Here is a 15,071-nt window from a genome sequence, read left to right as displayed (position 1 = left end):
AGACAACAATGATAAGTTTTGTTGGTTTTTTTTGGGTTTTTTTTTTTTTTTTGGGGGGGGTGATTGGGAGTGTTTTGTTAGTTTCTTATTTTTTTAAACTGCCACATCACTTTATTTTCACCTCAAATGGTGAACTAGGGCTCGAAACCACCTAAATTTAGGAAAGAATATTAACTCGGTACAAATATTTACCACTGAAAAATAAAAATCCTCTGGAATAAATAATGCAATGTTTCAAGAAGATAGCTACAAAATTGATCTTTAAAACTTAACTTTTATTGTGCGCATGTTATCTGAAGTGCAATTTTTTTAATGATTTTTTTTTAATATATGTTATCTGAAGTGTATTTTTTCTACTGACTTCGTGCAAGAGAACTGGCACACGCACTTATGAGAATAATTTTGATCCTCTCCAATTCAGCTTTATCTTCTTGGCATAACGTCCTGCCAAAACTAAATTTTTAAACACTACCTTGGACTCCCTGTGCACTCCACAAAAATCTGCACTGTAATTTACTAGTACCTTGATTTCTGAAACCTTATCATTAAATTGCCTTTCTCTGTCCTTATCTTTTATGGCATTCTTAGAAGCTTCTAAGAAAAAGTATTATGTAGAAAGTGACCTAGGGTTTGCATTTCTTTTGTATTTTAAACATAATACAGTAGGCAATTCTCCTGACAGGCGTTTTTCTCTGTTGTTATTTAAGTACCTGGGTAAACATTTTTGGAAAAAAACTTGGCATGTCTATGTCTTCAGCTGTGCACTGATTTAGGGCATGGTTGCTTCAGGTCAACATCTCCCACACTGTCTTCTCTTGTGACAAATAAGTTCCTATAAAATCGCTATCATTCCATATAGTCTTACCGCATATAATCCTTTCCAAATGCCAGTTACACTGATGAGAGGGGCCTCTCATCAATCACTGAAGTCAAAAATGTTTGAGAATTAGCATTTTATCAGTGTTATTTAGGAGGACATTTGGAATAGGAAGATAAATGCAAATTAAATAAATCTGGCAATATTTTTAAATGGCTAAAATACTATAAAATAAAACATTTATATGTTGCAAAATATTAAACAAGAAGCGTCAAAAGGGAACGAATAAGGAAAGTGTAGTGGGAGGGTAGAAAGAAGGTGTAATTAAAACTTTTGAGAAAAACTTCTTCTTGGCTAGGAACTTCTTCAGTACATTTGTGTCTTGTACAAGCTTGTACTTACATGGTTATCTCCTTTTTCCAGGTTTTTCAAGGAAGAGCACTTTTAAAAACCATACTTAGAAAAGAAAAAGCCAAATGATACACCACATGACTTACAGCAAATTTTGGCAGGGAAAAGTCTCTCTTTTATGCTTGATTTGCATTTTTAATATGTTTATGCATTTAAATCAAGGTTGTACAATAAAGTAATATTAGAAGAGAGCGAAAAAAACCTGACCAATACCTCTCAAGGTACATCTCTGCTGATAAAACAAAGAATTGGCATAAAGTCTGGTTTGAGCAGTATTCCTCTGGCTTTTAAGAGGGCTAGATCATTCATTGTTGTGTTAATAACACTTCGAATAAAATAAAAGTGGAAAAAAAATAAAAGGGATGAAAAGATCATTTCAGAAGCACACCTTATAAACCTGTTGAAAAGGAAGACTGTACTACGGATGACACGTGCTGTACGGGATTCTTCATTCTGAGACCTGGACAATGTTAAACCATCATCCATGTGACCTTCATGGTGCATTATTGCCTGCAATACAAAAATAAAAATCAGTCACTGCAAAATGAAACATTATTTACGAATGAGGTGTATGAAAACTCACATAGTAAGGCAGGCTAGGAAACGATGATGAAGTCACATACCAAAAAGAAATTTTAATTATAACCAGATAATCTCATATTTCACTTCCTCATGTCCAAGGACACACTTGCACTGAGCCAGCAGGTTCACTGCCATAATAATCTCAAAGCCACAGCTTCTGTAAACAATATAGTCTATTAAAGAAGAATAAATAATCAAAGGTCTAAGGGTTTTTGTTTGTATTTCTCAACCTTAAAAACAGTTCCCTTACAGAGCAGCACATCCCTAAAGTACAGACAACATCAGAACAGGTATTCTTTACTGGTCCTGATTTTCAAGGATATTCCTAGCCGCCTTTTCTGACTATGCCTTGAATCACTACCAATAACTTACAGTTCTTCATATTTAGTTATCATGGCTCTGAAGCTATTCACATAAATATTACATAAATATTTTAAACTATTTTAGGTTAAAAAAGAAATCATAACACAGACAAAGTATTTATATTTCTTAAATTACTAAACTATTCCATAATGTATCTTATTTTGAATTATTTATTACAGTGATTATACTTATTATACTAAGTCTTATAATCACTAAAATTTTACATGTATGTAAACATTGTTTCCTAAATATATAATATTTTCATATAGAAAATATAGAAGAATTCTAAAGAGAGAAATATAAAGTATATAGAAAAATATGTATGTGTGTATACACACACACGATACAAATTACTTGTGTGTGTGTATACATTTGCATATATATATACATATAAAATCATAAGGCATGGCCTTACAAGTATAACAGATGCTGCTCTAGCTTTGTAGTTCTGGCATGTAAAAGAGTCATAGAAAATACTACAATGTGGATAAACATGGCATTTTATTTTATTTTATAAAAGAAGGCTAAAACTTTTTTTCCTTGTTGAGAAATAATTTCCTGAAAAGTTAAACATCTACCAAAAACACTAACACAAATACTGCTTCTGGAAGATGTGGGAATTTGTAAAAGAATCTTCTTCCTACTTTATTACAATGAGTTATCTTTTCTCTTGGTCATGGTGGTTCTATAAAAGAAGAAATCCCTCAGAACTGAAGACTTGAATATTCCAGCCCAAAAGGTAATACGCTTACAACATGGAAAGAAAAGACTTTGAACTAAAAGCCTCCTCAATCCAAACTAGAGCACACTGAAAAAAGGATTTTTAGCATATTCAACAGGCTATTACTAATATTTTAGTTTGGTGTCAAGTATATCCTGATTTATCAACATTTGTGGGTTAACGTCTACAGGCTAACATGCACTTTGGTTTTCAGTTTAAGAATTCAGTACATCACATGGTTTTTCAATATGTGACTAATAAAAAACAACCTTTCACAACGAAATAAAGACATGCTTAAAATGAAACCCTGAAATTAGCTCTCTCCTGTAGTTCCTTTCATTCCCCACCCCTGCCCTATAAGACTGTGACTGAAGGAAATGCCGTCCCATTTACACTCACCTTCCGCTGCACAGACCCCATTCTTACAGACTTTGCATCAGCAGACTGGTATGTGAGCCATAAGCCTGTATCTACGTGTTGTATGAAGCATATTGAATCCCCGTATTTTATTTCAGGTGCTCCCATTCCATCCACCTCTTTTCTTGTCCCTATGTCTAACTTTTCCTGAGGAAGAACAAGAAAAAAAAATATATACAAGAACAATAACCAACATGTTAATATTTGCATAAAATATTAAATGCTAGGCAATTGTCTAGAACAGGACCTAAAAGAATACTTGAGGTCATTCTTTAATGAAATTATTTAAAAATGGCAGAAGTGTCAACTACTAGTTAAACGTTTAGGGAAAGATGGAGAGAGAGATCCCATCCACACAGAACCCTAGCTTATTACAGTAGGAGAGCCAGGCATATTCACTTCACCTGCCTAGGAAAGAACTAGGATCATAACTGACAGTACATGTCATTACTGAAACATAAAAGCTGACAAAACACCACCAAATACATTGAATTCCCTACGTGAACCAGGCATTAACCTCCAGAAACTTTTTCTTGGGGATTCTGGGTTTTTTTCCAGCCTGGAAAAGATGAGTACCTCCCTACAGTTTCTGTCACAGAGAAAGGGCCTTTAACCTACCACTGCCTATCACTGCCCAGCAATGGGCTTAGCATTTCCTGAGGGGGGAAAAAAAAAAATAAATATCCATTTCTGCATGTTTGTGACCAGCCTGTTGACATGCTGTAAAAGCAGAAGGGCACGACCATGTTATCAGTCCAGCTGGTGTCCTATACAAACAGCAGCTGTTTCAGGAGAGGAAATTTAGTATCCAAATACTCTAATTTGTAACTGTAATTTGAGGTGTTGCCCAAAATCTACCTCTTCTAAGAACCAATTCCTTCCCCAAAGACATCCATTTGTAAGCCAAACAGCCCACATGTCCTGGTTCACGGCAAATCATCCATTTAACCTCTCCAAAAGTATGTGGTTCGACCAGCTGATATACCTCACCTGCTGCACTAGCTGGTAAATCCAAAGGTAAGTATGAAAAAACACACGTTACAAAGGATCAGTATGTATCTCATTAACTGTAGGAAGGATGTTAATGTAATTATGCCCAAAACTTCTCAGGGACTGGTGCAGTAACTCCCTGGATTCTGCTTCTATAGATGCTCACACGTGCCCAGTAAGAAGCTGCTTAATTTTCGCCACTGCTCAAAAAAATCACTTGTGCGAATTCAGAGTGCAAGGTGATCCCCTTAACCAAGTACAGCTTCAACCTTCTCTGCTCGTACTCATCAGCAATAGAGAACAAGTCACTTCGTTCAGTTCCTCAGAGTAACGTTAGGAATAATGAGACAAAAACTTCTACATGTCCTGTCCTACTACACGCAGGAAAGAATAGAATGATTACACCACCCACGTGTGCCTTGACCATCTGGGGAGACAGCTTCACAGTGAAAGATGACAAAGACTGGGGTTTTTAAATGAGCAGAAAACAATCTCTAATTTATTAAAGGATTTTTAAAAGCATTTATTAAGTATGTCATGTAACTAGATTCTCGTCCTACAATTATAAATGCATTTTGAAGCACTTAAATAAAAAGTAAAAAAATAAAATTACCGAGATGAAATTGATACCTTTCATAACGTTACACTTCCAGATATAATATTCATAAATTCAAATTATTAAACTGTTTCTGGATACAGATGTAAATTTCACTGTCTTGTAAATGCCCGATTCCTTAAGTGCTGAAATTCTTATTAAAATCTTGTCCACTGATACATGGTAATAACTGATTTATAAATACATCTGATGCCAATTACCAAGTTATTATGTGCTTCTTTTATCAATTCATTATTTTGCTCATATCATTTCTCTAAATGTTGTATTCAATTCTTTCAAAGCTAGCACAAATAATGTGGTTGTAGTAATAGCTGGAAATTGAAAAGCTACTTATAATAGGACATTGCACACAAACGATGTTACAGGAAAAAATAAATCAGGTCCTGCCATCACATGAAGAAATGACAGCCTGATTTCAAGCTCCAGTCTTCTGAATTATCGTCATAACTAGAAGATAGTGTGAACCTGTGTGAATATACTGTGCTTCTACATTGTAAGATTTTCTTTTCTTCCTCCTAGCAACTAATTCTTAAGACAGGAATATATGAATTCACAAATTTTCTCATAAAGCACTGTCAATAACATGAGGGATTATTAATTTAAAATACTATTCTGTACTTTCTTTAAAAACCACTGACTGTAACAGAAATTGAAGGGGTTTGATATTGAAATCTTCATTCAAATTAGAATTAAAGTTAAATTTACTTAGTGTAAAAAATTGCAGCACCAATAATTTGCCAGACAAGATCTCTGCCCTCACCTATGTAAGTCCAGTGACAACTCTGTGTGTAGGTTTAGAGCCCAGACTGGATTTAATCACATTCAATTGAGCTCTTTTTTGCAGAATAAACACAGCAGCCAGGAAAGCATAAGTAAGAGTTAGATTAAACATAGGAGGGAAATGGAAGCCAGGGGACGGTGTAGGGGCAGCAGAGAATTCATTTGGAAGCTTTGAGACACTGAGCCTTTTTTAGGGATCGAAGAAAAACCACAAATTGTTTATAAAGTGGAAGATTTGAATGGAATGCTGGATTCATGCCAGTAAACAGCAGGTAGTGCAGAAAGAACATGTAATGAATCAATCCTATCTACTGTAAAATAGTTCAACAGTGAAAATCAGGATCCCAAAAACATCAGAAATCACCATGTCACCATTTGATAATTGCATATTGGTATAGGCACTACATAATGCAACTTTCCAGCCCACTACGTCCTTACCATAACCTGCCACTACATAACCACCTGCTAATTCTTCCTACAGGATATTTACAAAGAAAAGCTTCAGTTTTATTTGCAGTCTAGGCCCATTCTCAGATCATCAACTTTTTCTAAAAAAAGACCAAAACTCTTCCTTCATTACACTGGAACAAGCAGAAATTTTTGGGTTTTGCAACAGTCAGTAAACAACCTCAGTAATGCAAAGCTACAAGAACGCACTGGAAACAAACAAATTTATTGAACATTGTGCCAGATTCTATCCAGAAGGATGTGCTCTTTATAAACAGCTTTTATTCCACGCATACAAGAATACAAACAAATATTCCCACATTTGTTGTGGCCCAAATGGACAAAACAATTATAAATGGTTTTAGATTAATGTGGAAAAAATTTATTCTGAAGCCTTGCTTTATATGTGTTATTTCACTGCAATGTTTCTGTTTCATTCCTTATAACATTCAAAAATTGATGCTCATGATTAAAGCTTGTTCTTTCAATTTTATCTGTTTTCATCTGACCCGACCTGTACCTTCTGTGGCATACTTTCAGGGTTGACCTTCTAGCAGATCTCACTGACTGGAAGAAGTTAATTTGTGACTGCTTTTTAAGATTATAGTATTATATTTCCTATGAAATTTTATAAAGAAACAGGTGAAGATATAAAAATACAGGCCATAAAATGTTATTAAAATGGATGTACTTCTGTCCACTGGTAAAGACTGGACAGAAAAAGCAGACTTTGTACAGAATGTATAAATATTTCTAAGTCAGTAAAATTACCTTATTTCAGTGGAAAAGTGAGATTAAGCTAATGCTTTTTATCAAAAAGAACCAATATTCAGCAAATGTGAGAAAAAAATCCACAGAACATAAATCACTACAAATTCAAGTCTATAAAAGAGACGTATGTTTGCAGAATAAATTGTAGATACCTGTGGACATCCTGTGCTGAGCAAAGACTCCAAAAGAGAAAAAAAGAAATTTCTGAATTTCAGATATTGGAAAGGCTAATATAATTCTCATTTAATGCTAGGTATTAGGGTAATACATAATAACCAGAGCATAAAGCCCAATTCCCAGACAAAAATGAAGACACTGTTAGCTCTTCAGAATATCCATCTCTTCTGAGTGCTGTTTGGCTTGTGATGTTTTTAACCTTTCGCATTTCTTTGTTTTGCTGAGATATTTAAAGAATTTTAACACATAAGAAGATTCTGATCTAACTGTTTGATTTCTGTATCAAGATACTGTGTTTTCGGAAAAAAAAAGATGTATGTGTCTGTTACTTTGAACATCTGAAAAAGTATTCTGGTTCATATAAGACATTGTATAAAAAAACTTCAACTTTCTTGTTCTCTTCTGCTTATTTTCAAAATGCAGCACTGGCAAGCTAATGGGTTTAAGATGATGAGTAAAGGTGTCTGCAAATAATGAGGTTAAAAACAATAAATGTTGAGCATTTACATTTGCATCTGAACCTTCAGATTTACACAGGAGAGATTTTCCGTATTTTCCTTGCAAACATTGAAGCTACTTTTCATTTGGAAATGGAAATTATTATCTACTCACATACCTGAGGGAACTGAATCTTTAACACTGCAAATAAGGGTATTCTTTCCCCGTATCTGACTTTGCTTATCTAATAGCACAAGTGTGATCTTCATAATTCTTCCTTCCTCTACTTTTCATGTAGTGGAAAGAAGAATTATGACTGTGGCAAAAAGGGATGAAATTGCTATAAGAAAGACCTAGCAACTTGGCATACTCCCAGCTATTAATGATCTATATTCAACAGTGAAGATTAGGGGCTGCCACTTATCCAGGAATAATTATTTTGGGCTAATTACGCACAACATCACGAGTGAAACTTTGGATGGTTTGTCCATACATGCTTGGAGGAAAAGACCTCTAAAGCTTCTTACCTTATTTGCAGAAGCCTTTCTAGGGCTGCTATAATTTTGAAATATCTATTTAATGCTCTTTGCCAGAGAGAGAAGCCATCTTAAAATTTTTAATGCCTGTATCCTAATAAAGTGAAACGCAACACTCCTTTAAGAAGTCCTAAGCAGGAGACTGGACTCATCCTTAGCAATGAAGAGCAAAACACATACTCCTCCCCTGTGGCATCTCCGTAATTCCTTCCAAGTAAGTCTGTAGCTAAAATGAATGTTGATATCCACAAAATTAACTTTAAGTACAATCTTCCAAACTTCCAATTTCTTTGAAAATCCGTATTTGAATATCAGTAAGATTGTATCTGTCATTTACTGATTAGCTTATAGACCCCTTCTAAGATACTCTCATGTTATTTCAAGAATCAATTACCATAACATGTTTCTACATGCCTCAAAGATTTTTATCTCTGCTCTACTCAGCACAGAATAGGTTTGGTCACTGAATGATAACTAAATCAATAAATGTTAACTTGTAGGACAAAACTACTTCAAAATAGAAATTCTCAAAAATACTTCCAAATAAGACTTCCAAGTTCAAGTTGAAGAAAACAAAGGAAGAAACTTCAAATAGAGTATTTTCTAATCTCCAAAACGCATGTGTATAAGGTACTTAGAAAATTCAGACAAAGCACCTTCTCCATATCAACAAAAGATACTCTCTGGACTGCTAACAATTCTTGCCTTCAAGTATTATTTTTTTTTTACCAAATAATCCATGTAAAAATAGCTCACAATATATTGTTCCATTTTTTTTTTGGAGTAACCCCTGCTGAATAATAATTCTTGAGAATCAATTAATTAATTATTTCATCCTCCTTGCTTCAATGGAGAATAACTGTTAAGATCTATAGTAATTGCAACAGGAATTCCCCAATACAGTTGCACTGCATTGTCCTAAAATATTGAAGTATTTCTATGTTACCAGAGTGCAAAAGTTGATATACTTGTTTTCAGGTATATATTCATTTCTTATCTTCCCAAACAGAAAAATAATTTATAATATATAAAGTAAATGCTAAAAAGAAGTTATTGAATAATTATGTTTACTATTACCGTGTATTTTAATGCAATAGGAAATACCTAAATCTTGCTTACAAAAGAGATTAGAATTACTACTGGTTACATTAATGCTGCACTGATTCCATACCTTGGAAGACCGAAAACAGAATGCCGTAGATTTTACATCTGCTTTCTCTTTGTCTGTAAGAAGAAGACTCTTGTCATCCAGGAGACTTAAATATTTTCCTGTTGTTATATGCCTTAGTCTGAATGGCTGTCCCCATCTAATGTGGCTGCCACTCCACCTAAGAAAGTTCATAAGGAAAAATTTGGTTTTTTAAAATAAAACATAGTTTTTAACTACTGGCAAAAATATTTTCAAGTAAGTTGTACCACCAACTAGTTGGTAAAAGGATAAAATTCTAAATGTCAAATTATTAGTAAGAAAATGGCTTCTTTGTGGTTATCTCCAATAAAACCATTCCAATAAATAATCTTGACCCAGTCATTTTCACAGGCTGCCTTGCTTCAGACTGAATTCCTCTCTAGGGAAGATACAGATCCCTATGGAAAAGGAGGCTTGTGCTGCACCCAAGGAGCTTAGAACTTTCAGTTCCCTCTCCATTTCACCTCCCAGCAGCCGAGTTTGTTCACTTTCCCAGAGCGCTCTCCTTTCAGCAGTCAGCACACTCCAGGCGAACTTTAAACAGTGTGCAAAAAACCCCAAATCAGTTAAATAAATAAACAAATATAAATAAAAATAATCTTAAAATAAATTTTAAAAACTACTACGCAAAGACTGGCCAAGATTCTTCATATTCTATACGAGGAAATGAAGGAAGAAAGGCTAAGATTTTCTATCTAAGCTCCCCAAGAACACCTGAAGGTGAAATACAGGTTGCTGGTTTCTAACTTCTTGCCTTAAACTGAAAAGTCAGCTCTTCTGTGCTTCCTGATTAACTCCTGAAGATAAACTTGTATTGGGGTTACTGAAGACAATGCATTTCACAAAGCCTTCTCAGAAGGCTTCTCAAATATTCCTTTGATTGGAAAATTGCCACAGCCAGGATGTTTTCCTGGATCTTCAAAATACTTTCTTCAGCCTTATATTTTCAAAAATTTATGCTTTAGATGCATGTGCATGTTGCTTTTTGGAGAGGAAATCATACCTTTATTTTATGTTTGCAAAACGCCCATCATAATGGAGCTACCACTTATTGCTGAGGTTCTGATGTGCTTCCACAAATACTAGTAATTTTCTACATTTACTGTGGCTTGAAATAGCTTAAGATTATCAACAAATGTTCACATAGTATCAATGAAATATACAAAACATCCTTACGAATTTAACCTGATTACCCATATCAGAATTTTGTATTACTGCATCTTCTTACTTGCATTTAGTTTCAGGTACAGCATTTAAAAACGTAAAAAGTTTTTATGCAAATCTTTCGCATATATTCTTGTACAAATCTGAAAACCCCTTAAGTTAGCACTTAAACAGGTTTAAATAATATTCATTTTCCCTGACACATACATGTAGCAAATCAAAGCGCTTACCTATTCAATATAAATATCCATTTGTTTAAGCGTGTCTTCTCAGAGTTGGCTATACTGTATGCAAAGTGTGCAGAACCAGTGTGGCAGGCAGGAGTTTTTAAAATGCAATAGCAATACCGGGCTGCTGTTTTGTAGCAGGATTTATTATACTTCACTAATTAAACTTCTATACCTTTTTAGTTACCGTTTTTAAAGAATCCAAAAGAAAGAAGGGGGTTTCCCCCCAACTATTTGTATCCAAAACACTGTGGCCAGCAGGACCAGGGCAGTGCCCGTCCCCCTGCGCTGGGCACCGGTGAGGCCGCCCCTGGACCCCTGTGTTCAGCTTTGGGCCCCTCACTGCAGGGGGACGTGGAGGGGCTGGAGCGTGTCCAGAGCCGGGCAGGGGGCTGGGGCAGGGGCTGGGGCACCAGCCTTGTGAGGGGCGGCTGAGGGACCTGGGGGGGTTGGCCTGGAGAGGAGGGGGCTCAGGGGGGACCTCATCTCTTTCTACTACTACTTGAAAGGAGGATGTGGGCACATGGGTGTTACTCTTCCAAGTAACAAGGGTAGGACAAGAGGAAATGGCCTGAAGTTGCGCCAGGGGAGGTTTAGATTAGATATTAGGGAAAATTTCTTCACCAAACGGGTTGTCAAACATTGGAACAGCCTGCCCAGGGAAGTGGTCGAGTCTCATGACAGTCACAAATCTCCGCTACCATATTTCTGGATCTGCTAAAGCACATCAGCTCTGCACCTTTCCTATTATGGGCCATGCTGGGGAGCTGCCTTTTTCTCTAGTCTGACTTGATTTTCTCTTGTACCAATAAGAAAAATTAAACAATACATGTAGGGCAATTGAGCCATGCCCCCAGTTCACACCTGCAGGATAGGAAAAAGGACAAATCATGTGCACTTACAAGAAAAGCCTTTTGAGCAGAAAGTATCTTGTGAAGCCATTTCTGACTAATAAAAGTTATTTTCTGCAACGTGAGAATATGATCCCTGCCACCTTTTGGGAAAGAATGCAATGCTACGCAATAATATCTAGCATTCCAAGGCAGGGCATCCCAAGAGGCAGTCTGCACATGCAGACTGGCCCAATTTCTATGAGTTCTCCCCTAAAAAGGAGAGTTCAGAAACAATGATTTCTCCAGAATTATATAAAATCAACAGAATCAACCTTATATCTGCAGTCATTCTAGGAAGGACTAGAAGCGATGGAGGACTTCAGGCATGGATACACTTAAGTTACAAATTGAAGTACTGGCATGAACAGTAATGTGCCTGCAATTTAGCAATGAATTTATATAGCTATTAGCATATCATGCAGGAAAACAGGGAGGTGACAGACTTGTAGGAGAGAGTGGTAGTCTTGTGATTTTATTTGGGTTTTTTTTTCCTGGTAAGAAAGTCATGTTCCTTAAAAAGAAAGACTGCCGCTCCCTTTGCTTAGTTGTTTTGATAGTTCTCACACTTTTTCTCAGTCATATATGTTCAAATGTTTACACTTCAAAAGTTTGGATGCAATGACTGCCAAAGTGAGCTAGTTGTAACAGAAACCTGTAATTTCTCAAATCCACATGTTGCTTCAGTACCACTGCTTATTAGGGAAGTACACGTAATCAGAAAAGTAAAAAGGCAGAGATCCTTCCACAGTTTCCTTCTTGTCACTTAAGCACCCTCAAAGTCAATTTTAGTCCAAAGCAAAAATCTCACTGCCCTATCAATGACATTTAACATAATCCTATTAAATAAAATGCACATACAGAAAACAGCATCATTGGAACATAACCTTTCCCAAAGCTTCCCTGATTTAATCTCTAAAAAGCAATCATTTATTAGTCACTAGAAATTTTATCACAAGCACATACTGTAATACAATTTAAGTGCAATTTTACAGTGCAATTACCTTAACAAACAAGGCAAGAATTTCTTACCATCATTCCAACACTTCCAACAATGCAAGGTAGCATTTTTTTCCTGTGAATTTTTGCCTTTAAGACTTCCAAATGGTTTAAACAAGTTATGGGGTGGCACACATGAACTGTTATTTTTAAGGAAAACAGTTCTGATTATGTCACAGATGTGTTAAAGATGTGAAATGTAAATTCGCTGACAGCTATAACAACTTAAAAAAAAAATCAAAATACATATACACCGCACGTGTGTTACATCCACTCTATAGGAAGACCTTAAGTTTTTCATGAAACTGATATAGAGCACTTTATGAAGATTATTTTAGTATTATCACTCTGGGTTTATAGCTATCAATCTGATTTTTATAGGAACATTCTTGTTATACAAAAAGTGCCCTGCAAACAGACTTCTTTTTGTGAGAGAGATTTTACTTACGCAACTCTTAGAGTCTCTAGTCGCCAAAGGGAACGAGCGTGAATTGACACAGCGCCACCTTCATAATGGACAGTTCTGGAAAACAAGCAAAGGCACAGACTAAATGCTCAGCTCTGTTGGAAGAAACCGTATTTGTTTGTTCATTTAACTACATCTCTCATTTTAAGACTGAGAAAATAATTATCGGAACTGTCAGATTCAAACCCATCTCTTATCAAATATACCTTCAGACTTAGTTACTCAAATTTTGTTTTAATTGTCTTTAGCATCCATTATTGTGATATTCATAACAACAAGATTTATACAGTGTTTGCTTAGATATCTTTCTTGTGTTTTAAGGATAGAGAATCCAGGGAGAAAAAAAATATAAAAGTCAATAGCCTGATAAAAATATTTCTAGATTCTAACAAAATCCAAATAATAAATGCTGATAAAGATCTGTGATCACTGCATACATCTCACAAGAAAGGCAGTGTTTTCTCAGAGCTTATACTATTAAAATAACCACACAACTTACTATATTGAATTATGAAAATTCACTAATTTGACACTGTATTTTATTATCATAGCACCTGAAGTTTCACAACCACACTGATACAGTCTTCACACATCTGTTAACAGATTCCTATTTCCAAATTTTATTATTTAATGACCCTACTAGTTCCTCCATATATCCATAAACCTAAGTGCTTCTAAAAAATAGTCAATTAAGCCTAAGAAAAGGTTGGGTGTTTTTTTTCTCCATTATTCTATACACAGGTAAGTGATTTATATATGATCAACAAAATGTTTTAGCTTTATGGTCACCAAGAGCCCTGAATAGATAACCTGACTTCTCTTCAAAATAAACACTGAGAAATGTGGTGAGTATTAGCACTGCCACTCTAGACTTAGGGAGTCATTCTCTGGACTGCTTCTCACCCGCACCTTTATTTCTGCCCTAAAATACTGCCAGAATTTAAAAATCTAGGCCTTTCCTTTGGGAAAAATCAATACAGAAGTGCCTTATGCAAGGTAGTGCTGTCGCTATGGTTATCAGGTCAAGCATGTCAGGGAACAATGCCAAAGAATGGCCTAGTTTTATGGATTCTGGAAAACATTATGGATTGAGTAAATGGGATCTTCAGACAACATCAGGCACTGCCAAAAATAGCCAGAGAAATAACTTTAGGGAATATTAATATTGAATTTGTAGGCATTCCCCATTTTTTATTAGAAGCAATTTTTGGAGGACCACAACTTTGGAATCTGGTGCATAGTACTTACAAGGCTTTAGCTTCCAACATCCTCCTGTGGATGTAATACAGACAGACTGAATGCTTAACACAGAGGAAAACCCGGCATTGAAGGAAATGGTTCAAAACCAAAAGAAATAGTAAGTTCGAATATATTCCTCAGTACTGTTGACAATATGAAACTACAGATATGCTAAAATTCATCTTGAAATATGCTAAAAAGTATAAGGAAATAAAGACTCCCAAACTTCACAAAAGAATGAAGACAAACTAAAGGGGGAAAAATGAGTTCAAATACAAAATAAATATTGCTCACGACAATTATAGAACCACTCACACTGAATACTTGTGACCCATGCATAAATAGAAGCCCTGGCACATTGTCCACCTACCAAAAAGAAGTTACAAGTGCATATATAAACATGTACAAAATCCTCCCCTTGACTTTATATCCAGTATTTTCTCCACGTATTAGTCATTTGCTGCAATGGTTGTGGTGCTAGGAGCAGCTGACAGGTAAAAGTCTCTCATATCTCTCTCACAGAAAGGAATTAAATTCAAAGCCAATTTTATTTTTTATTGAAATTGATCTTCATTGTCATTGGGTTTGTTTGTTTGCTTGTTTGTTTTTTCCAGTCAAAACATTGGGATTATATCCTGGCTTATTTCAATATGAACCTCACTGACCAAAATGCACACAGAATTCCTGCACTCGCAGAATAAAAAATTCAACAATTTTTTGCAGCAGTTTTAAAGTCATTAAATTTATGAGAAATCGGGTAAAAGCAAAGGCTTAAATTAATCAGAATATTTCATTTTTAAATTGGTACCTTATTACTTTTCAGGAATGAAG

At 35.4% G+C, this 15,071-nt stretch overlaps 1 protein-coding gene across 10 annotated transcripts in view; it reads right to left on the bottom strand.

Moving 5' to 3' along the window:
- The window catches only part of RYR2 (ryanodine receptor 2), a 435,368-nt gene that overhangs the window by 220,713 nt on the left and 199,584 nt on the right, over positions 1 to 15,071 (bottom strand). For all 10 annotated transcript variants that reach the window (XM_040597875.1, XM_040597877.1, XM_040597881.1 and 7 more), the window contains 4 exons: positions 12,984 to 13,058; positions 9,238 to 9,394; positions 3,294 to 3,458; positions 1,617 to 1,738 (listed from right to left, as the gene is read on the bottom strand). In XM_040597875.1, coding sequence (XP_040453809.1) covers positions 1,617 to 1,738; positions 3,294 to 3,458; positions 9,238 to 9,394; positions 12,984 to 13,058 — 519 coding nt within the window. The remainder of the gene's footprint in view (positions 1 to 1,616; positions 1,739 to 3,293; positions 3,459 to 9,237; positions 9,395 to 12,983; positions 13,059 to 15,071) is intronic.

This window comes from Falco naumanni, chromosome 6 (assembly GCF_017639655.2).
Source record: "Falco naumanni isolate bFalNau1 chromosome 6, bFalNau1.pat, whole genome shotgun sequence".
NCBI classification, from domain to species: domain Eukaryota; kingdom Metazoa; phylum Chordata; class Aves; order Falconiformes; family Falconidae; genus Falco; species Falco naumanni.
This window is presented reverse-complemented; position numbering and strand designations above follow the sequence as displayed.